General features: G+C 33.6%; 1 protein-coding gene across 1 annotated transcript in view; it reads right to left on the bottom strand.

Moving 5' to 3' along the window:
* Window positions 1-11,199: 11,199 nt before the first annotated feature.
* LOC306877466 (anosmin-1-like) overlaps window positions 11,200-25,939 on the bottom strand; it is a gene marked incomplete at its 5' end in the record, with an annotated part of 55,986 nt that continues 41,246 nt past the window's right edge. Inside the window, 7 exons of the mRNA XM_079429232.1 lie at window positions 11,200-12,225; window positions 12,789-12,927; window positions 15,588-15,802; window positions 17,599-17,770; window positions 18,464-18,552; window positions 22,310-22,453; window positions 22,887-23,031. Of these exons, the coding sequence (XP_079285358.1) occupies window positions 12,179-12,225; window positions 12,789-12,927; window positions 15,588-15,802; window positions 17,599-17,770; window positions 18,464-18,552; window positions 22,310-22,453; window positions 22,887-23,031 (951 nt within the window). The 3' untranslated portion in view covers window positions 11,200-12,178. The remainder of the gene's footprint in view (window positions 12,226-12,788; window positions 12,928-15,587; window positions 15,803-17,598; window positions 17,771-18,463; window positions 18,553-22,309; window positions 22,454-22,886; window positions 23,032-25,939) is intronic.

The following is a 25,939-nucleotide window of genomic DNA, read 5'->3' as shown; positions in this document are numbered from 1 at the left end:
ATATATTTCCAAGATGAACATTGACTCATCAACTCATTAAAACAGAGATAAAATTAGTGTTATTTTAATATTGATGAGATGCCATTATAGTTTTTGCTAATATTTTGAATTACACTTAATTTTTATATTTTCTGCTTTCACGTTAATTTTAGTTAAAGTTTTGTGTTTGACATTTTTATTAGTTTTTGTTATACAAAGTTATTAGTTATTTTAATACAAAGTTAAACTAAATTAAAATGATTAATAAAATAAAAACATTTTATTTTATTTCAAGTAAGGAAAATGCTTTTTCATGGTTTTAGTATGAGTTAACTATAACATCCCTGGATGAAAGGAAACATGATTTCCATCCATTGTCTCCGCTGTATTTAGACACACATGATGGATGTGATAATGTAGAGTATAACAGGAACATCTCAACACATGTGAACAGTAAAGGCTCTGCTCTTGTACATTATAACACATGCTGATAAACAGTCTTTTATTTTCGTGTTGTTTTCTCTTCTATAAACCGGCTTTGACAAATGCTGTCAATTATCGTCTCCACATGTCCAAACATTCAGCAGGCCGTGCGTGAGCCATGCGCTCGTCTGCTAATCATTAAACTATGACTGGCATTGTTATATTAGAGCGGCTGGAATCTCGGCCTGTGTATGACGGAGCGCATCGAATGGGAAACGGAGCTGCTCTTGATGTTGCGTCATCTTTGTTCTGAGATGCCAAGCGTTTCACTAAAACCATTCACAGGGAAGCATTAGTTCATAAACCAACATGTACTGCCTGGAAATAATCTGACCTGCTAATTAAAACATCTGAAACATTTACAGCCCTGTTCTGATTAAATACTTCACAGTTGATGTAAAACACGCACCTGTGATTAGAATTAAAAGACGAAATCGTGTACTCAAACTCAGAAATTATTGTTCAAATGGCAAAACTAATTATGTCCAAATGAATCCATGCACTTCAAACGGTTCCAGATTCTCAGATCTTGATGCAAAATTAATAACTACTACATTTTTACCATATTTACCTCTATATTATCTTGCAAAATAAGAACGATTGCAAACACTGATAAAAATTAAATGTATCTATATCATTTATTAATATAATTACAAATCTAAATCTAATATTTAAATTACACTATATTAAATTACTATTATATAAATTAAATTATATTTTTATACAATATATATTTTTCACTACACGATTATTGTGGCCAAAAGAATTCACGGTAACTGTATATCACTATATATGTACAAATCTTGAAAACGAGAAAATAAAATAATGCTATCAGTCATAACCTTTGCGACTCATCAATAGTTCGGAGCCAAAATCACGTGATTTCAATAAACAGGGCTTTGTTACATCACAACTAAGTTTTTACCTAAGCTTGGATCAGTTTTATAAATTTGTAGACATTTTTAATGAGACATTTGTATAATTAAAGGGGTCATATGATGCGATTTCAAGTTTTCCTTTCTCTTTGGAGTGTTATAAGCTGTTTGTGCATAGATAAGATCCCTGAAGTTGCAAAGACTAAAGTCTCAAACCCAAAGAGATATTCTTTATAAAAGTTAAGACTCTGCCACGCGCCCCTAAAACAGCTCCTTCAAACACACCCCCACATGTCTACATCACGATGTGGGGAGATTTGCAAAACACCACCCCAATGTATACACAATGAAAGAAGGCAGAACTATTCTTGCTGTAGTATTGTTGCTGCCGCCGGCGCCATGTTCTGGAGACGCTGTGTTTCGTTGTGAAAGCGAAAGTACTTTGTTTGGGCTTCCAAAAGAGGACACAACTAGAAATCAGTGGTTAAGTTATAACACTGATCCAGAATAGTACAACCCAAATATTGGAGTGTGTGCAGCGCATTTACGGAGGACTATTCCTGAACCTGGAAGAGTAGCCTACATTGCTGGCTTACTCAAAGACTGTTTCTATAAAGTGGGGCAATTCTAACTTTGCAAGGACAGTCTGGCGCTTCTGACTCACAGCCTGTAAGTATGTTTTCTTATTTAAAGAATTTGCCACTGACTATTCAAACGCGAGTTTTGAGCAGTGTAGAGTAGTGCTTGTTTGGCGTTTCTCAGATCACAAATGCAGACATGGTTTACGCGACGTGTAAAAACACAGTATAAGTCATTATAATCAGTAATTATGTCCCCACAGGATGCAACAAATGCCTCGTTTATAATGGGTTTTATTGTTTTAGTCTCATCATATATATACATTTTATAACGTGCCTCATTTCTTCATCAGCGGCTCATTCAGAAGACTTCACATGCTGAAACATTCAGAGATTTCAAAGACGCGCAGGTCAGCAGTTTCTTCCAGCTTGTCTTATTTAAGCAGTTCTCCGTCTAATTCAAAGAACGGATGGAAAAAAGCCTCCATGACAGAGTTGATTACATCTGACCGGCTCCTGGTAGCAGAAGCAGGACTCAGGCTCCCCTCAGAGGGAAGATGACCTTTGACCCGCGCTGAAGAGCGTCCAGATCCGTGATTACAGAGCATCTGTGCAACTCGATACGCACCATTGTTTCCCAACATCTCTACTTTCATCTGGACGTAACGCACCTGAAGATCATAACCGAGAAATCACGCAATACTGCAAGAAAAACATGTTCTTCTGCAGCATTTTTATCTTGTTTTCCAGCACAAATATTTAAACATTCCTTAATCAAGATACATGTATTGGATAAGCAACATTACATAAGATAATAAGTCTTATTAAGTTAAGTTTTCTGGAAAAAATATCAAAATTAAGTGAGATTTTGCTTAAAACAAGAAACAATATCTGCCAAACCTTTGATTTAGGTTTAATTGTTTTGATGCCATTTGTCTGGTTTTAAGCAAAGCTCACTTAATCTTGATATGAACACAAGAACACAAGTGATAGTTATAAATCAAATCAAGAGCAAGTCATAAATCTTGTTTTTAAGAATGTTTAGATATTTGTACTGAAAACAAGACAAAATCTTTTTTTGCAGTGTACATTTGATATTCTATATTTTTAAAGCCTTTACATGGTTTGTTATGAAATTGTAATTATTTAACCACAATTAATATTCAGTCATCATTTACTCACCATAATGTTGCTCCAAAACTTCAAGACTTTCTTTCCTCTGTAGAAGACAAATATGTTTAGTAGAAAGTTCGAGCATGATATCTGATATTTTTGTTGAAATTGAATGCTGAAATTCTGAATATGAGACAGCAACAGAAATTGAAGAATTACTGCTGAGGGGAACATTATCAGTGATCAAGATTAATTTCCTTGAGAAGCAAAATAACTTATCAAAATAAAGTGTTTACCCCAGGTAAATAAGTAAAAAAATAATTAACAGATATTACCATACTTCTCCAGTTGATTGATTAAATTAAGAATTGCAAACATATTAAATAAATATTTAAATATGCAAATGATGTACCGTGTAATTGCACTGATTTGCATAAATTTCCAGAAGATAAATCTGAACATTGGATGAAGCCAGGTTCAAAATTGTTGTTTGAGTTTGTAGAAATATTAGAGTTAAAGGTTTTTCCAGAGGGATTTTGGATCTCTCTTTCTATCACTCCATAAATCAGAAAATACTGTCAACAGCCAGAAAAAAAAAAAAAAAATTATCATGTTTTTAGCTATAAAATCTTCCTCAGGTAAATGATATATAAATAAACCTCTCCGTAAAAACCTTCAGAATATACTCTACCAGTCAAAGGTTTTTGAACAGTAAGATTTTTAAAGAAGTCTCTTCTGCTCATCAAGCCTGCATTTATTTGATCCAAAGTACAGCAAAAACTGTACAATTTAGAAATATTCTTACTATTTCTTACTACTATTTTAATATATTTTTAAATGTAATTTATTCCTGTGATTTCAAATCTGACTTTTTAGCATCATTACTCCAGTCACATGATCCTTCAGAAATCATTCTAATATTCTGATTTGCTGCTCAAGAAACATTTAGTATTATTATTATTATTATGTTGAAAACAGCTGAGTATAATTTTTTCAGGTTTCTTTGATGAATAGAAAGTTCAGAGGAACAGCATTTAGAAGAATAACAGCTTTTGACTGGTAGTGTAGGTATGAATAAAACTTAAGTTTGGTGTATGTACTTAAGTGCTGCTGAAGTGGAGAAAAAAAACCCTTTAAAGATATGAATTAATTGAAATCTACAAATATATAAATGCAATAAAGCAAAGAATTAAATGTTTTGTTTCCAGTAGATTAAAACAAGACTTGAAATGCCAAATAGCCTCAAAATCCCAAAATTGTCCGATGCATGAAAAACTGTTTTTTGTCTTAAAAGGGTCATTGGATGCTCATTTTACACAAGTTGATATGATTCTTTAGGGTCTTAATGAAAAGTCTATAACATACTTTGGTTAAAATTTCTCAATGGTAGTGTAAAACACCTCCTTTACCCTGTCAAAATCAGCTCTGTTTTCATCAAGCTGTTTTAGTCCATGTTTCTTTAAATGCTAATGAGCTCTGCTGACTCCGCCCCTCTCTTCCGTGGAGTGACGAGCAGATCGTAGATATGTGCCGCTCCAGATACGTTGACGCGTTAGCCATCTCGCATTGACCATAATAATCAATGAATATTCAAAGATATTCAAGTGTATAACTTGCTGTTGTAGAAGCACACAAATGCGCTCAAAGACTCGCAGACCGTTCCAAAAATGGCGAATGGCTTACGTATCGCGGCCCATAGAAACAGTCGATAATGAGTCATCTAGGTATATATATCTATGGAGCATACTAAACTTCAGCCATGAAACTGGCTAATTAGCACATTATTAGGATTTAATAAATTAGGCGATTTGCAAAGATTAATAAAAACACTTATACTCACTTCTTCTGTAGATGAAGCCGGATCACGAATGATTCGGGTGAACATAGACGCATTTATGTAGATCGGGGATCAGCACATTCATTTCAAAGTGAAAGTAACGTTAATCCTCTGCGTCTTCAGTGGCTCAGATGTCAGGAGTAAATACTTTATGATGTTTTTCACGATTTTTGGAGCCTGACCCCTCACTTTTATTGTATGGTCAGCAGAAACGTGGATATTCTGCTTTTTTTATTGCACCAAAAGACCGAAAATAATATTGAAACAACATGAAGATAAATAAATCATGAATAATTTTGAAAATTTCCTTTAAATATGACCATTCTTGCTGAAGTAACACAGTATTTGTTTATCTCCCCTTAAAAGAGTTTAAGGCAGGTGACCTCTAATAAGGGTGAAAAGTTTACATATCTGCAGTATTTCCAAATAAGTGCAGGAGGATGTTTTTCCTCGGCAGTAGAGATTCAGATAATGGCGTCTCAGTGGACGCTCTTCAAACACATACAGGCCTTCTTGACCTCTGACCTTTGCCCCGGAGGGTTCATCAAATCTAAGCTGTTTTGATTTGCCACAAATGACCCCAAAGAGCCAAAGTCACCATCTACAAGAGCCTTTCAAGTAATTTCTAGGGCGACAGAGTAAAAAACCACGTCACACAGAAAGAACAAAGTGCTAATTAAAGCAATAAACCACTCGAGGCTGTGATTTAACCACATGTTACGGGTGTGAAACAATCTTAACTGCAGAAAAATCACTGTAACCAAACGGTTTTAAAACAGTAAAGAAAGTTGTAGAACACCAATGTTCAATACATTACATTTAGGTTATGGAAGCTTGTTTCGGTCACAGAATAAAAAAATATATAAAGTTAATTGCGACTTTTTCATCTCACAATTCAAACATTTTTTCTCATCACAACTGCAAGTTTATATCTCGTAATTTTGCCTTTTTTTCTCAGAATTCTGAGTTTACTTCTCACAATTATTTTCACAATTCAGTTTTTTTCTGCCACAGAATAAAACAAAAGGTAATTCTGACTTTTTAACTAACAATTCTGACTTTTCTTGTAATTGTGAGTTTATATCTCACAATTCAGACATTTTTTCTCACAATTGTTTTGTTTCTGACACAGTTTACACCTCACAATTTTGTCTTTTTTCCCTTTCTCAGAAGTCCAAGTTTAAATCTTGAAAGTGTTTTTTGTTGTTGATGTTGTTGTTGTTTCTGCCACAGAATAAAACAAAAAAAGTAACTGCAACATATTATCTCACAATTCTGACTTTTCTTGTTGGAATTAAAAGTAATTGAAATGGTTATATAAACTTTTAAATGAAGTTATATAAACTCAGAATTGTGAGGAAAAAAGTGAGAATTGAGAATACCTTTTTATTTTATTTTTATTTTTTTATTACGTGGCCAGATATTTATTTAAAATTGAAAGACATAAACTTGCATTTCCAAGAATAAAAGTCAGAATTGTGAAATAAATTGTTGCAGTTACCTTTTTTCTTGTAAAAAAAAAAATAATAATTGCCCGATGTAAATTCAGAATTCTGAGAAAAGTCAGAATTGCAAGATGTAAACAAAATTCTGAGAAAAAAAATCAGAATTGTGAGATAAACTAAATTACTTTTAAAAAAAATCTGTGGCAGAAACAAGCTTCCATATTTAGTCATTTTAATAATAATAAATAAAAAATGCAATTCTGAGGGGGAAAAAAGTCACAACTTTTTAGTCACAACTGCGAGGTATAAACTCAAATTTCTGAGAAGAAAAGTCATAATTGTGAGGAAAAGAAGTCACAGTTACCTCTTTTATTGTTTTGTTATGTGGAAGAAAAAAAAAAAGTTTACAAGATTGAGATGTAAAAAGTCTGAATTGTGAGATTAACTACCTTAATGGCAGAAATAAGGTTCCATATTTAGTAATATTAATAATAATAAAAAGAAAGAACATTTCTGGACACTAGATATCTGATAGCTACAGGTCACACTAAACCATCACAGAATATGATGAAATATATCAGTTAGCAGATTAAAAAATAAAATAAAAAATGAACGGCTTTAAATGCATTTATGAAATATCTGTCGTTTTTTTTCTGCTGCGAGTCCTGGTTAATCTCTGAGCGACTCTTACTCTCAGCGACTGTGATTTGTTTCACAAACCCTTCACGCTTTGACTAACAGCTCAGTGGAGTCTGTCTCCGGGTTTCATGTTGCCAGGAAGGTATTTTTCACGAGTAAATAATTACGGATCGTTCCCTACTATTTCATAACTTGATGGGGACACATCAGGGAGAAATGGCAGTGACGGATGTGCGGTGTTTATGAATATCTGCACTACAGCGATGACATTATGAGTGATGCTGCTAAAGTCATTAGGAGAATTTCATCATTTACTCAGTGAGCGTATATCTTTCGTAGTTCTCAAACGATACTTGAGAGAATATGGTTTTTCTGGCCGGCCTGGCTGAGGCCTTAAACACACACACCCAGTGCTGAGAGAAACTCTGTCATTAGTCAGTGTGTGTGTGTGTGGCTTTACTCAAACACCTGCAGTCCCAGCGCAGTTTGAGATGAATGCACAACATATTGTCTCCAAAATGAACAGGAAAATCTGAGTAATTAAAGTTGGGATATTCTTTTCGTTTGTTTTCATAGAGTCAGTTGCTGATATTCTCATTTATTTTCACACTGCTGTTTCACCTGTTTGTTTTAAGGTAAGGTATATATATATTTATTTATTTTTTTCAATTTTTTTCCTCCATGCAGTGGCCAAGTTTGAGATTTTGGGCTATTTGGCTTTTTGTAACGTTGTTTCAGACTAGCAGAAAAAAAATATCTGAAATACATTGTGTTTATTTTATTGCACTTCATCGTTTGTGGATTTTAATTGCAGTACGTAACTGAAATATATTTAAAGGCTGTTTTCTCAAATTAGTTTTTTCTCCACTTTGGTAAAACTCACACACACCAAACTTTACAGTTTTGTTCCTATCTATATTCTGAAGGTTTTTACTGAGGGGTTTGTTTATACTTAATTCACCTGGTTTTATTATTGAACTCTATTTGCGTCTTTAGATTTCAATTGCAATACATATTTTTAAAGGCTGTTTTCTCAAAATAAAGTTTGTTTGTCCACTTCAGCAAAACTTACATACATCAAATTTTACAGTTTTATTCCTCTCTATATTCTGAAGGTTTTTACTGAGGGGTTTGTTCATATTTCATTCATACTGATTTATATAAGATTTTACTCCTAAAAACATGGTAAAAATTTATTTATTTCCGGTTGCTGACAATATTTTCTGATTTATAGAGTGATAAAAATAGAAATCCAAAATTCCCTCTGTAAAAACCTTTAACTCTGGGTGATGCATAATTTGCATATTTAAACAAAAATAAGACTGCAATTTTTAATGTAATCAATCAAATGGGAAAGTATGACGATCTATTACATTTTTTACCCTATTCACTTGTAGTGTCTTGTCTTAATTGGTGTTGGTGTATCCACCTACACATGAGTGCTTGAGCTCAGACACTCTGTGGGTTTCTTGCATGGCACATGTGTTCTCTGTTCTTCATTACATGTAGACGAAACATCCCAGCGGCTTGGCAGAATCTGTCTTTCATGTACGTTAGTTGAGTTTCCCTCTGCAGAGTCTAACCAGAAACACCCTGGAGCCCTGAGCAAGGTCACGGGGTCTCCTGCCAGCCTGCAATATCTAATAAAAGAGAAAAGGGACAAACTGGAAAACGGTAAGATTTGGCAACACACTTCTATACATAAAGGGTGTTTTCACAACGATGCCACATAAGGTCCAAAATAACCTTTCAGTGAACAGTTTTAAGTAGTGTGAAGTACATTTTAATAGTCAGAAGAAACTTTTTTCCAATATAAGGAACCTTTTGTCCAATGGAAAGTTTTGATGGATGATAAGATAATCGTTCCACCTTAAGTTCAAGTTCAAGTTTATTTGTATAGAGCTTTTTACGATACAAATCGCTGCAAAGCAGCTCTACAGGAAATTAAGTTTCCACAATATATTTACATATTGCAGAACCTTAATATATTTAACTTATGGCAAAATTTGGTAATTCTGTATGTTGTCTGAGCGTTGGCATCTTCTGAGGTCCTCTGAGGGGTTGGCATCATCTTTTCTCAGGTGTTCGGTCATCTCAGATCATTTAAGGGTTGGATCAGACTGAAGCTTCTGTAATTCCTAGTTTCCACGGGATGTTAATCAACAGAGAAACAAATAGAGACATAATTAGCATAGCTGCTGTTCCATCTAAGCAAAAATGATTTGTTCAACCCAAGCTAAAGAATAATAATAATAATGTACATTTGATCAGATATAACTGCAGTACAAGATTATAAGATGCATTATATGAATGCTTGGCTAAAGAGATGTATCTTTAATCTAGATTTAAACAGAGAGAGTGTGTCTGAACCCCGAATGTTATCAGGAAGGCTATTCCAGAGTTTGGGAGCCAAAAGTGAAAAAGCTCTACCTCCTTTAGTGGACTTTGCTATCCTAGGTACTACCAAAAGTCCAGAGTTTTGCGACCTTAGGGAGCGTGTTGGATTGTAGCGTGGTAGAAGACGAGTTAGGTACGCAGGAGCTAAACCATTTAGGGCCTTATAGGCAAGTAATAATATTTTGTAAATGATACGGAACTTAATAGGTAGCCAGTGCAGAGACTGTAAAATTGGGGTAATATGATCATATTTTCTTGACCTGGTAAGAACTCTAGCCGCTGCATTTTGGACTATCTGTAGCTTGTTTATTGAAGATGCAGGACAACCAGCTAGCAGTGCATTATAATAGTCCAGTCTAGAGGTCATGAATGCATGAACTAGCTTTTCTGCATCAGAAACAGGTAGCATGTTTCGAAGCTTGGCAATGTTTCTAAGATGGAAGAATGCTGTTTTTGTAACATGTTAAATATGATTTTCAAAGGACAAGTTGCTGTCTAATATAACACCCAGATTTTTGACTTTAGAGGACGTGACAGTGCATCCGTCTAGATGCAAATTGTAATCCAAGAGATTCTGTGTACTGTTTTTTGGTCCAATAAGTAATATCTCTGTCTTATCTGAATTTAATAGGAGGAAATTATTGGTCATTCAATCCTTTACATTTTTTTACACAATCTATTAGCTTAGATAGTTCAGAAGTTTCATCTGGTCTTGTTGAGATATATAGTTGAGTATCATCAGCATAGCAATGAAATCTAATCCCGTATTTTCTAATAATATTACCAAGGAGCAACATGTATATTGAAAATAGCAGAGGACCTAGGACAGATCCTTGTGGTACTCCCTACTTTACTGGTGATAATTGAGATGACTCTCCATTTAAATGAACAAAGTGGTAGCGATCAGACAGGTAGGATCTAAACCATCTTAAAGCCTGCCCTTGAATACCAGTATAGTTTTGTAATCGATCTATGAGTATATCATGGTCTATAGTGTCGAACGCAGCACTAAGATCAAGTAATACTAGCAATGAGATGCAGCCTTGGTCTGAAGCAAGAAGCAAGTAATTTGTAATTTTAACAAGTGCAGTTTCTGTGCTATGGTGAGGCCTGAAACCTGACTGAAATTCTTCATAGAGATCTTTTTTTTTTGCAAGAAGGAGCACAATTGAGCAGACACAACTTTTTCTAAAATGTTAGACATAAACGTAGTTGTAAAGCACTGCAGTTTTTCTTTGGGTGCGAAGAATGAAGCTGAAATACTAGACGCAGTAGAATCTACATTTGATATTGTATTTCTGATGTTATCTATTTTATCAGTAAAGAAATTCATAAAGTCATTACTATTAAACTGTGAGGGAATATTTAGATCGGGTGGTGTGTGTTTATTTGTTAATCTAGCCACTGTGCTAAATAAGAACCTTGGATTGTTTTGGTTATTATCTATTTTTATCTATTATCTATTATCTATAGCAGTTATTTGAGAATTGGCTTACTAGTCAGATGGAGCGTAGCGTCCTGGAGATGTTGTCCAAGAGGAGTTCCGCTCCGACTCTGCTGGGGTGCAGGCCATCAGCACGGAAAAGCCTAGGACGCTCCCAGAAAATATTCCAATTATTAACAAAGAGCAGTTTCTGTTCTTTACACCATGACAATAACCATTCGTTTAAAGCTAAAAGTCTACTTAACCTTTCGTGTCTTTCGTGTGCATTTGTAGACATATTTATTGACACATTTTTATAAGGAATAGTTGTAGTTAATATTGGCCTGACTAAGCCTTCCTTAAAAGTTTTAAATAGCTTTAATATGTCTAATTGCAAAAGCTTTAAATAAAAATAAATAAAAAGCAGATGAAGGAGTAGGGATTATTTTATTATTTAAAAGTATGTACAGGTTCTATCCAGGGAAATAACGGAACATATGACTATATGTACAATTAATTTTTTTTACATTGTCTTTACAAGAAGTTGCCTTTAAAAAAAACAATGCCTTGCTAATACATTGAAAACATACACACACTCACATACAAATACAGAGTTGCAATACACACATAAATAAATATCAACATCAACATTCACTGACTGCCACAACAAATATCTCTACAGCCAAGAACATAAACAGTTTACATCATTTCATCAGAAAACACTTGTATGTAATCATTAATAAACAAAACACTCTCTGATAATCTTTAATGAAATATTGCTAACATATTAATAAGAGGCAACAATTGGATGGATCGTTTATGCCCAATCAAAGGAACAGTTCAAGCAAAAATGAAATGATTTAATTATGCTCATGTTGTTTTTTTAGTTATGAGCTAAGCATTTCCCAAAAGCATCATAAGCCTTAGTAGATTGTCAAAAAACATTGGCACCAACCATCTCTGCAATCTAATTAGGCGTATGATGCTTTTGGGAAATGCTGAATGGAAGAGAGCTGCATTAAGAAATAAACAGCATATGATTTTGCAATGACATGAAAGCGAGTGAATAATGACTGAATAAGTGAAGGTTTGACATCAGCCTTTGCTCTGCTAATGCTGAATGTTCTTTGATATCAAACTGATAAACCGCAGTTTCTCCACAGCTGAATCACACATTCCTCCATTAAAATATAACTCGATTTCATATAGTATGGCCAAATTGCCAAGATTGACCTCACCTGTTGACATTAACTTTCTGAAATGGTGTACATTCACACATTAAACATTGCTGTTGCTAGAGAGTTCAGAGTTATTGTTGCAATGAAAACCGCAGCGCTTGAGAGCGGACGCTGAATATCTGTGTCGAAAGCTGTGATTAGCTGCACGTCGTGTTGAGTCTTCTGATCGTTTCAATGTTTCTCAGCTGAAGACTTCTGATGATGATGAAATCGAGCTTCTGTAAAGAACAAAAAAACATCAGTGTAAAGGATCCATATGAAATATATTTGTTTTTTGAGAATTTGCATTGCACCGAAATGCTGAAAGTGACAATTCTAATCTGATTTTGTGGTCAGGATGCAGATCACCTGGAAATTAGGTGGTTTTCCCAAGGTGCCAAACTGATTCAATAATACATTTCTAATAAAATGTAATAATAAAACAAAAATAGTTCATCTTCAAATCACCAATACATAAAATGGAACAAAACATGAAACAAAACCACCATCAAAACACAAATGTAAATAAAAAAAAATTTAAAATGAATTCTAATCTGATTTTCATGTCGGGATGCACATGGAAATGAAGTTGTGTTCTCAAAGTGCCAGACTGATACACAGTAATAATCAATGCTGGGTTAATTACTTATAAATTGTAGTCTGTTACTGATTACAAATGACATGAGGAAAATTGTAGTCAGTAATGTAAGATTACTTATTTAAGGTAATGTATTCTAAATACTTTGGATTACTTTTAGATTACTTATGACCTAAAATTTGACTATGCTTTACTAAAGCTTACTATGCTGAAGCGGTGGCCGGTCTGGCGTCTGGAAGATCTTCTTTGTCGCAGGTCCTTCTCCCGCCGCGGTGATCACCTGAACCTCTAACCTGTAGAAAGTGGCCGGCCGAAGGTTGGAGACGACCAGAAGGTTATGACCCTGGAAAACAACGCAAAATACACACAGCTTTTAGACTGAATCATCATCAGATCCTTCACAAAAAAGACCGTTTTTATGCAAATGCAACAAAAATAGTTTATACGCCACCAGTCAAAAGTTTTTGAACAGCATGAGTTTTAATGTTTAATGTAAAGAAGTCACCAATTTGAAATATTTTACTATTTAAATACAATATAATATACTTACTATTTTTCTATTTGAATATATATTTACAAAGTAATTTATTCCTGCGATTTCAAAGCTGAATTTGTAGCATTATTACAGTCTTCAGTGTCACATGATCCTTCAGAAATCATCCTAATATTCTGATTTCCTGCTAAAAAAAACTATTATTATTATTATGTTGAAAACAGCTGAGTACATTTTTTTCAGGTTAATTTGATGAATAGAAAGTTCAGAAGAACAGCATTTATCTGAAATAGAAATCTTTTGTAACATTATAAATGCCTTTATCATCACTTTTCATCAATTTAAAGCATCTTTGATTCCTATAATCTTCCCCCAAAAATAATACTCATTCATTCAATTATACTTATTCAAAGAATCCTGAAAAAATAATCCTTTAAATATTGATAATAATAATAATAATAAATGTATATAATAATAAATAATAATAATAAAGCATATCAGTATATTATTATGATTTCTGAAGGATCATGTGACACTGAAGACTAGAGTAATGAAGCTGAAAATACAGCTTTGATTTTTTAATTTTAGCAGAATTTCACATAAAAAGCAGTTATTTTAAATAGTAAAAATATTTTAAAATTGTATTGTTTTTGCTGAACTTTGGATTAAATAAATGCAGGCTTGGTGAGCAGAAGAGACTTCTTTTTAAAAACATTGTTCAAAACCTTTTGACTATGATATGTATAAGAAATGACTATGTTGACTAATTCTATAATTCTCTGGATTTTCTCTTTTCAGATCAGATTATTCCTGAAAGAAGCTCGTGTTTCTCCAACATGTTTTGGCATGAAGCGTCGTCCAGCGCCTTCATTTTCATGTTTGTCATGAGCTCATTGGAAATCCTTTAGATTTACTCGTTATGAAGAATGAAATCATCCATAAACATCACAGATTCCACATCATTCATACGCGAGTCCAATCTGATAATGATGGCGTGCCTTCAGAAAAGATCTGAGGAATCATGCGGATGAGAACTGGACACAATTGGATTTGATGCATTTGAATCTGATTGAGTCGATTAAAGCTGAACTGTTTGTTCTCGGAGGAGAGCAGCCAGAGTTATTGATGGAGAAGATCTGCTAGATGTTTGACAGCGCTGATGTCAGACGAAGAATGAGCTCAAAACGACACTCATACTAATAACTACCATATGAAAACTAAGAAATTATTTACTTCAAGATAAAACTTTCCTATTAGAATTGGGTCATGTAACAGAAAATGATATCTCAATATTTTTCAGCTTTATATTTACTGTAATATTTAAAAATTGTATTATATTAATTGTATTATATATGTAATGTTTTTATTATTTCATTTATAATGTAATTTATATATTTTTGAGAAATTCCATTTAAAATGGAACATTTAACATTTTAATAAATTTATGGTAATATTACAGTATGTATGATTTTAAAATTATTTCTCGTATAATTAATGAATATTATAATATATTAATTAATAAATATAAATAATATGAATAATTATGTCTAAAAACGTAAATTCTATATATATATATATATATATATATATATATATATATATATATATATATATATATATATATATATTTGTATTTATTGATAATAAAATGTATTAATTTAATATAAAATATAATTTATATATAATTTTTTTGGAGAACTTTCATTTAAATACTGTATTGCTTTAACTGTGCTACCATGGAAATTACTGTATTCATTATTTTATATATAAACGAATGAATATTATACTATATTAATTAATTATTTTTTATAATTAATGTCTATATTCTTGCTATGTAGTATTTTAATATTCTAATTTATGTAGTATATAGATTTTTGATGTTATTTTATATATGAATTAATTAATATAAATAATTATATAATATATATATATATTTTTTTATGTAGTAGTTAAATTTATATATATTTATCTGTGTGTGTGTGTGTGTGTGTGTGTGTGTGTGTGTGTGTGCATATATATAATGCATAAATAACATATTCTTTTATTTCTGTAGTATATATATATTTGTGTGTGTGTGTCACAAACACAAATATATGTACAACAGAAATAAAAAATATATATTTTATTTATGCATTATATTATTACTTAATATTATATAAGGTTATATTTTTATTGGCAACAAAACCATACAAATATATTATGAACATTTGATATATCACTCAACATTGCTTCATCCAGAAAGCATCCAGATACAGTCTGAGGTCTGCTTAGTTAAAGGTGACTAAAGGAGCAGCCTCCGTGCCTCATGCAGCGCTCCATTCATCAGCCGGATCCAGCGCTGGTGTTATGCACACGAGATGATTGTGTATCATATTTTACACTCTTGGACTTCAATACGTAACCGATTTTCCATGAGAGGCGCTCCGGTGAGAAACTCGGGCCAAGAACACGTAATGTAGTGTAATTTATGCAGCTTTCATGGGAGAACAGCGTGTGAGGAGACGACTCACAGGTGGCAGGATCTGAGACTGGGAAATGATGCTGTTGGGAAGGCTGTTCGGGCGGCTCGCGCTGGAAACCTCTGCCCATGTGACCTGGAAGCCCGTAACGGGCTGAAGCGACTGCAGACGCGACACCCTCCAGAGGAAACTAGCCGTCACGTTACCCTCGCGGAAGCTGAAGGACGCCGTCAGATTCTCAGGCTTCACCAGAACCTTCGCTGGCGCTGGAGAGGTTCAGAAAAATATCAAAGATATCAGGAGAACAGCAGAGAGTTCAGGGTCAGACCACACAAAACACTTCAGACTGCATCAATGAGGATGCACCAACATGTATAAATCTGACAGGTAACAAAATAATGACAAAAATGCATTAATATTATGAAAAATGAGGGAACTAGTCTCTGAATGAAAGTTATTGAAGGTTTTATTTTATGCACTTAGTACCAGGGTTATTATTGTTAACTAAGACTAAACACATTTTGGGATCTCTTTCAGTGCTTGAAATAAAATATAAACAACTTATACCAAGGCAACATTTCTCAATTTAAGTTGACTGTACTTAAAATAACTAAATTATAATTGAAATAAAAATGAATAAAATAGGCATATTAACAAAAAAAACCTAACAAAAGTGAAAACATGCAACAAAATTAAAACATTAAACAACTTTCAAATGAAAAGGTAAAATAAGACTAACAATAAAAAATTTAAAAAGTGAAAACTTTAGCTAAAAGTAAAACTTTAATTGGAAAACAAACATTATAAAATTCATTTATTAGTATATTAATTATAATTTAGTATATCAATGATAATAAAATACTACTGGTATGGGCTCAAAAGAACACTCCATCTCAGTTTTATTATTGTTAATTAAAATGATCTGAAGAAAAAAAACATTTATGTAAAAAGACAATTTATAAATGTTATCTAAAAATAGATGTCAACAGTTAACTAAACAACAACAACAAAAACCCTTCAGTTATAGTTTTAGTAAATATTTCAGTTAGTTGCTAAGGCAACATTTCTAAATTTAGATTAAGTACTAAAATTACTAAATCTAAAATAGATATAAAACTTATAAAAAAAAGAAAAATAACAAAAACACAAAAAATAATAAAACAAAAAAATAAAAACGAATAGACATTTATAAGAAAAACAAAATCTAAAGACAAAAACAGCAAAATTATTAAAACGTTAACTTAAAATGAAAACAATTATAAAAAACAAAACAGAACTTGTGTGTTTGAGAGAGAGTGTGTGTGTGTGTGTGTGTGTGTGTGTGTGTGTGTTTGAGAGAGAGTGTGTGTGTGTAGCCTACCTACTTAACCATATTTTGGGGACAAATAAGTGAGGTAAACCTGACAAAATCTCCAAAAACCTCCCTTTGGGGACGTCCTCGTTTGTAAAACGGGTTTAAAAATAAAGTAAACAAAGTTATTTTGAAAATCTAAAAATGCACCTCCTGTCTCCTGTGAGGGCTAAGTTTAGGTGTAGGGTTGGTGTAGGGCAATAGCACACACAGTTTGTACAGTAGAAAAACCATTACGCCTATGAGAGTCCTCTCAAGTATAGCAAAACCAACATGTGTGTGTGTGTGTGTGTGTGTGTGTGTGTGTGTGTGTGTGTGTGTGTGTGAAGTACTAAAATTACTAAGTCTGAAATAAACATTTATAAAAAAATGATACAGATATTTAAATAAAAATGACAAAAACATGCAACAAAGTAACTAAAACCATAATGAAATTGGAAAATAGAAAAATAAACATAAAAAAAAAAAAAAAAAACTATAATAGTAAATCAATGATACTAAAATAGCACTGCGTTTACAATGTAAATGTAATATGCAGCCATAATAGGCTATAATATAGTAACAAAATTAAATTTTCTCTTAAATAAATGTGACCCCCCCCCCTCACTTTAATCCCTCATATGTCATATTTCAAGCTGAATGTATGAACTGTATGAAGCCACATGCTGAAAACAAACACTTCCTAATTAATGATAGCATCTCCATGCTTACGTGTGTCTCCGGGACAGGCGATGGGTTTGACGCTCTTGCTCTGGAGAGTAGCGCAGGACGGCGTCAGGAAGAAGATGCTCTCGTCTTTGGAGCGTCGTTTAGTGTTAAGCGAGTGAACGGTGACCCTGTACTTACAGGAGAACAGCAGACCGGGGAGATTGATGAAGTTCTCCTGCAAAAGAGAAACACCGTTATCAGAGTGACCTGTGGAAGAATCCAACCACAATTGTACAGTTTATGAAGAATCTTATGAACAATTTGTTCATGCAAACGTCTCAGGTATGAATCTAATGTGTTGCAGATATGGAAGGCAGACAGGGTCAAAAGTCTTTAAACATGCATGAAATTTGACTGCGTCAACACGCACTGTTTTTTGCATTAACATTTATTTGAATTTAAATATATACACATAAATACATATAAATATTTTCAAAATATATGCTGTATGTGTGTGTCTTTATATATAAATAATAAATATACACAATACAATACAATACCATAGCAACACCCTGGCAACCACCCACAACACTCTAGCTTTCACCTAGCAACCAGAACACACAACAACAATATTTAACAAGAAAACAACAATCCCATTATCTTTGGAAAAGGTAAAAATGTAGTTTTTCAGTCAAGAAGCAGAAAGCGAATGCGAGTTTCCTAGCAGCTAGCGTGTGGCTCGGGGCCGCAGGTTAAGACTCCGCTGGGGCCGCTCTGGGGGTTTGATAAATTCACTCCCGCTTCCTGGAAATGTGATTATAATGCCAGTGTTTTCTTAGGCAGCGGAGCACATTCTGAGCACATCATCTGAAACAACACGCACTAATCAGCTGCAGTAATGAAGAGAAATGAACACTAACACACAAACCTGAGTCAGTGATTTCTGCGGCGCTCCGCTTCGGTTGTGGCTGCAGTATTCAGACATCCACTGGACGTGATAACGGTTCACAGCAGCATCTGCAAACCAAACATCAACAACTTAAACATCTCAAAACACACACACACACACACATTTAATAAAAGCAGTGAGAAAACATCTCTTGATTATTTGAACTAGATTTTACTGGCCTTTACAGTAGATTACATTCAAATTGTAATCCATTACTGATCCCAAATTACAAGACAAAGATTGTAGTCAGTTATGTAATCCATTACATTACACATTTTAGGTAGTGCAATCAGACTACTTTTAGTTTACTTTTGACCTAACTCGTTTATCACATTGATTTAAATAGGATAATCTTGTACCATATTGATATAAAAATCCAAAGGAATAGAAAATATATTTTGTTCCACAAAATGAATCAAACATCACTCTGCATAAACTGTGCACCACATAAAGCATAGCGGTCAAGAAATTTAATTAAAATCATAGCTGTTTTTCTAAACTGGACTAAAAATTAGAAAATAAATAAATTAATAATAATAATAATAATAATAGTAAATTATTAGAATTTTCTAGTTTGTGCTTTAAAACCGCAAAATATTGTTTCATTCTGCATCTCGCTGTTTTTTCTAAATTAGACTAAATTAAAGTAAAAAGAAAAAAAAATGACAGTCATAGTCAAAATTAACATTTTCTGAAACATAGTAGTCAAAAGTGCATTACAATAATTATGTTTCTAAATTAGACATTAAATTAAATTATAAATAATAAGAATAATAAATCTATAAAATAAATAAATAATAAATACAATGATATTTTAAAATATATTTTTCATCCTGCATCTCACTGTTTTATCAACTAGTCATTCTCTAAATTAGGAAAAAAATAATAAAAAGGAAAATAAATTAAATAAATAAATAACAATAAATTAAATTACTAAGTCGTGGCCTAATGGATAGAGAGTTGGACTTGTAACCCGAAGGTCGTGGGTTCAAGTCTCAGGTCAGGCAGGGATTGTAGGTGCAATTCATTGCAAGGTGCGAGTTGCATGAAGAGCAAATAATGACAGCATTTTCATTTTTGTCTGTACTGTTCCTCTCTGTTTCCATCTAGCGTTTATCATCATGAAGGACCTGCGCGTGTTTCTTGGAATCAGGCATTACAGTGAACAGTTTCCTCCTGCTCCGCGATTACAGAACAGTAGAGTCTCGCTGCGCTAATCAGCAGTGTTTATGCAACGCCTCCCGTTTATTATTCATCAAGCTGCTCCGCGTCAAACGATACATTTCAGATTAATAATGGAGTTAGATGGGCTCCGGCCCTTCAGAGGGACTCGACTGCGGTCGCCAGATAAAAGAGCCTTTGAAGGAGCCGACGTGACGCTCAGAACATTTCTGGAAGCAGAAAAAAAGGAATCGCGGCTGGAGAAGAAGAAAAAATACTGAGCAAAATAAACCATTTCTGTGTCCTAAAGCTGAAAAATGCTCCATCGCACGCCGTATTCAGAGGAACATCTATTGAATTATTGAACGTTTTCTAATTTGTGTCATATAAAGTCAAAGACATTTTTGACATCCTGCATCTCGCCATTTTATCAAATAAAAAAAAAATATATATATTTTTTTATTCTAAATTTTGTAGTTTGTACTTTAAAACGTTATCAACTAGCAATTTTTCTAAATTAGAAAAAAAATTTTTTTTATAAAAAATACATACATAAATATATCACATCAAAAATTACAAAATAAATTAAATAATAAATAAAATTATTCCAAAATTTCTGAAATGTTCAAAATATTTTTTCATCCTGCGTCTCAGTGTTTTATCAACTAGTCATGTTTGAAAATTAAACAAAATTAATACAAATTATAAATTACATGAAATAATAAAAAATACATTAAGTTATTCTAAATTTTCTAGTTTGTGCAACACAAATTTCAAGAGATTTGTTTCTAGCCTGGATAGTTTGCACTATGAAATGTTCAAGATATTTGTCATCCTGCATCTCGCTGGTTTATCAGCTAGTCATTTTTCTAAATTAGGCTAAATTAAATTTAAAAAATAAATTTAATAAAGCAATTAAATTATTCAATTTTTTTAGTTTGTTCAATAAAAAGTCAAAGATATTTTTTGTCATCCAGCATCTCGCTGATCATGAAGTCTTTTTTTAAGACCCAGTTAAAAACTAAAAACTAAATGAAATAAATACATAATAAATTAAATTATTCTAGTTTGTGCAATAAAATTTTGTCATCCTGCATCTCACTGATTATTCAATTAATTTCCAAAAAAAAACACCAACTAATTATTATCCCCAGCTTGAATATCTTGAGTGTGTGATTTTTGTCTGAAGCAGAAGTGAGATTAGTTCAGCTTGGGCTGCTGCTTTGAGTCCAGCAGAATAAAAGCGCTGAGCAGGATTTGAGTCAGCAGAAACACACAACACCTCTGAACCGGAGCGGGACCACGAATCACATTTACAGCTCAGACTGAGAGAATCACAGTCAGCAGCTCCAACACCATTCAGAAATTAGTTATAAAGTCTCATTTGAACTTAATTGCAATTTTAAAAAAATGCAATTAAAAAAATTATAATTAAGGATGCAAAATTAAAGCTGAATAAATTCAAATAATGTCACATTACAAATGTTGGTGTAGTTTTTAATAATGCATTTCATTTCTTTATGGATCACCCATATACAGAAAATGCATTTTTTCCAGAAACATGCTATTAATAATCAAGTTGAAAAAAATTAATTTTATAAAAGGTATTGAATAAATTTACATTTTAAGACCAAAAAAAAAAAGAACACTTAATTTCCTAAAATGCTCTAATTTATTCCTAATTTGGTCAGTTATGTATATATTAATGCATAAATATTTAAATGCTTATTAAAATTATCCAGTATTTAAATAAATAAAATGAAAGATGTTTTGTCAACCTGCATTTCACTGATTTAGCAGCTAGCATTTTGGAAAAAGAAAAAAACAGTAATGATAATAAATAACTAAATAAATAAAAGTTATTCTCAATTTCTATCTAGGTTGTGTTATAAAATAATTAAATTCTAAATTATAATTCAAATTGAATGGCTTAACATTGACTGAAAATGTTTGAACTGATTGACAGAACTGATGAAGTTCCTTAAACTGATGTTGAGTGTAATTGACCTATCGGTAAGCCCCTCCCCTTAAACGCAGCTGAGCCAATGGCAGTCAAGTATCAGTTGCACACGAACTGGAACTCGGACATCTGTAGGTTTCAGTGTCAGAGAAACATTGGAAGATCCAAAGCTTTCATCGGTTTGATGGTGTTTATGCTTCAGAAATGACACTGATTCCAGGTATCCTGAGAGGATGGGCAATGGAATTTATTTCCTAAACCCAAACAAAACCCAAATGAAGATCTACATTTCAATGCCTCTCCATATTAAACTGGTTAAATGTACAGTAATTTAACCGTACTCTGCGATACATGAACAGTGTTGATCCTGCATGTTGTCATCTGTGATCGTGACGACTGTAACATGAGACTTCTCCCGCTTGCATCTGTAAACCCTCGCTTTCATATTAATACACACAATATTTATTTTAGAATCTTTTACATAGCCTATCCCTCCATGGCATATTTAAGTCCCACTTGAATGGTGGTCCACCTGTGTCCAAAATGTATCAAAAAGATATAAGGGACAAGGTTTTCACACTGACCGCTGTCATTGCAAGACAGTGAGCAACTCTGTTTATTTGTCCGAGGGAGCAACAGAAACTAAGGGGGGCAGGGCTTACCGATAGGTCAATTTGTGTTGTGTGTGTAGTTGTGTGTTGTACCTCCTCTCTTCTTCCAGTAGATGCGGACCTGCAGTTGTCCGTCTTGATAATACGGTGTGCCGACCTCCAGAGCGCCGGCGGCTCGCTTCATCGACACCAAACCCAGATCAGGAACCTCCAGTCTCCTCAGCTTAGATACGGCCTCTAAACAACACATCACACACACACACACATATATATAAACAACCAGAGGCACAAAGCTCTAGTGTTTATTTCAGCATCTAGTCCAGTTCTAAATTATGTACTTCCCATCTGTGCTGAAGAAGTTTGGAAACATTATTATTTTAAAATGTTTTTAAAAAAAAGTATCTTCTGTGCTCACTAAAGGTCATTGCACACTGAGTCCGAAATTTTCGCATGCGTTTTTCCGTTTTTTCGTATTCCCCATCATTTCCTATCAAAATGCAAGTTTCGGAGGCAATGTGCAAACGTGATTGAAACGTGAGGTTGTATTTATTTCCAAACTTAAACAAGTAGTGTACTTTGAAACAATTTTCATTCAAATAATTAGAAAGAAAAGGCAAGTAACAGTGACTGAAGCAAGCACAAATGCTGCTGTCAATCAGTTTGTTCGCACTTGTCTGGTTGTGGAGTTGTGTGTTGAACTGGACGGAGGCTTTGCTGCTCTTCAGTCGAATCTGACCCCAGTATGAGACGGCCTGGACCTCCACACTGTAGCTGCTGTTGGCCTGAAGACCCTCCAGATCCACAGAGCTTCTGCCCTGAAACAGCAGAAGAAAACCAGTGATTAAACCTTCAAGCACAAACTCCGTTCATCAGTTCATCAAGCAGGTCTGCCTCGAACTCAGCCATCAAATCTGCATCACTACATTACACTCAACAGATCTGTCTTCAGTCCTGTCTTCATCTGTGCAAATATAATTTTACTCCCAAAAATCATGTAAATTTAATATATGTGAATCTACTGCTATGAATTGTATTCACACATATATACATATATATATACACATACATTCAATATACAATATATCTGACATTTAATATACAGCAAATTTGATAAATATCCAATATATATTAGTCAACGTTTGAAGTGGATCAAAACCTTTCATCAAAGTTGTTCTAAAACCAAGACAATACCCGTTCTTGTCTTAGGACAATTTTGACTAACTTTTATGATCCCCTACAAATGTTGACTACTGTATATCTGATATTTAGTATATAATATATTCTAAATATTTAATATATTTGACATTCAATAGAAATCTGACATATACTGAACATGTAATATATTTCACATATTTAATATATAAAATATTTTATATATTCAATATATAATATTTCTGACAGTTAATGTATAATATAGCTGACATATTTAATATGTAATATATTTACCATATTTAATATACATTTAAATATATATATATATATATGTGTGTGTGTGTGTGTGTGTGTGTGTGTGTGTGTGTGTGTGTGTGTGTGTGTGTGTGTATTTGTTATATAAAGTCATGGCCAAAAATATCGGCACCCTTGGTAAATATGATCAAAGAAGGCTGTGAAAATAATTTGATTATTTTTATTTAAACAATTCACACAAATCTAACCCTTCATTGGATAATAATTTAAAATGGGGGGGGGGGGGGGGGTATCATTATGAAATAAGTGTTTTTCTCAAATACACGTTGGACACAATTACTGGCAACCCTAGAAATTCTTATGAATAAAATTTTTCTGAAGTATATTTCCATTCATATTCACAATTTTGAGCACTCCAGGGTGATTATGAACATGAAATTATCCAGCCATGGCTTCCTGTTTCACAGAAATATAAATAGGAGGGAAAACAAACCCAAATTCCCTTAATCATCCATCACAATGAGAAAAACCAAAGAATATATTTCTGATGTGCAGCAAAAGATAATTGAGCTTCACAAATTAGTGAAGTGGTTTTAAGAAAAGAGCTAGAGCAGTGAAAACATTTCCACCATCAGGGCAATAATTAAGAATTTCCAATCAACATTAAATGTTACGAAACTGCCTGTAAGAGGACGTGTGTCTATATTGTCCTAATGCACGGTGAGAAGGAGAGTTTGAGTGGCTAAAGACTCTCCGAGGACCACAGCTGGAGAATTGCAGAAAATAGTTGAGTCTCGGGGTCAGAAAACCTTAAACAAAAGTCATCAATCAGCTCCTTCATCAGTACATGTTGTTTGGGAGGGTTTCAAGAAAAATGCTCCTAGCTCAATCTCCAGCATATTCAGTTATCAGACACGACTGGAACTTCAAATGGGACTGGCTTCTATGGTCAGATGAAACTAAAAAATGAGCTTTTTAGCAACAAACGCTCAAGATGGGTTTGGTGAACACAGGGATAAAAAGTACCCCATGTGTACAATGAAATATACTGCTGTATTTGTGATGTTGTGGGCCTATATTTCTGCTGGAGGTCCTGGACATCTTGTTTAGACACATGGCATCATGGATTCTATCAAACACCAACAGATAAAAAATCAACAAGTGACTGACTCTGTTAGAAATCTGATAATGGGCCATGTTTGGATCTTCCAACCGTACAATAATCCAAACACAAACCTCAAAAACAACACAAAAATGAGTCACTGAGCACAAAACCAAGCTTCTGCTGGCCATTCCAGTCCTCTGACCTGAACCCTGTAGAAAATGAGTGAGGTGAACTGAAGAGAAGAAGCACCAACATGGAGCTGTGAATCTGAAGGATCTGGAGTGATTCTGGATGAAGGAATGGTCTCTGATCTCTTGTCAGGTGTTCTCTAACCTCATCAGGCATTATAGGAGAACATTTAGAGCTGTTAAACTGACAAATGGAGGTTTCAAAAAGTATTGAATAAAAGGGTGCCGTTAATTGTGTCCAAAGTGTGTTAGAGAAAAACATTTATTTCATAATGATATTTCCCCCATTTTAAATTCTTATTATCCAATGAAAGGTTGGATTTTTGTGAATTTTTAAAATAAAAGATCAAAAGGATTAACAATGCAGATTAAAAGTGAATTTCTTGTGAACTTTCTTCTGATTTTTTTGGGTTTTATTGCTGGTTTATGAGAAACTGACAGAATAACAGAGTCTGCTGTTAAAGGGGTGTGATGTGCTGCTGATTCTGGAAGTACGTTCAGACCTCAGAATGACCACTGAACTCCAAACAAACACGGGCAGTATATCAGGAACACATGTGGACACGATGAGCTTTTCTCAGCTGATCAGACTCCTGCATTCCTCCCGCAGCGTGAGCTCGGTTAGATGGGTTATAGAGCGGGTTAGTTTGGGCATTCCAGCAGCAGCGGGTCACTAACCAAACCCTGAGGAGCTGCAGCGGCTGCGTGTCAACAGAGCAATTGAGTGTCATGTTATGAACACAGTCGCTGCAGGGTTTGCACTGAATCTACAGGAGCTTTAGTAGCAGTAGCACTTCAGCATGTCATCAGATCTTTAACCCACCGCTGGGCTTCTGACAGATTACACCCAAAAATGTTGCTTTTCATTTTTTTACATTTTAAACTTTATTGCAATGGTACGAAACTTGGTGACTTTTGTGGCACTTTCTATATGAACTCCAAAAATTGTGGACATGATTAGAAAAGATCTTGACCACCATTAATGTGAAATATGAAAATACAGAACAGTTTTTGGGGTATAAT

The sequence above is a fragment of the Barbus barbus genome (assembly GCF_936440315.1).
Source record: "Barbus barbus genome assembly, chromosome: 11".
NCBI lineage: Eukaryota > Metazoa > Chordata > Actinopteri > Cypriniformes > Cyprinidae > Barbus > Barbus barbus.
This window is presented reverse-complemented; position numbering and strand designations above follow the sequence as displayed.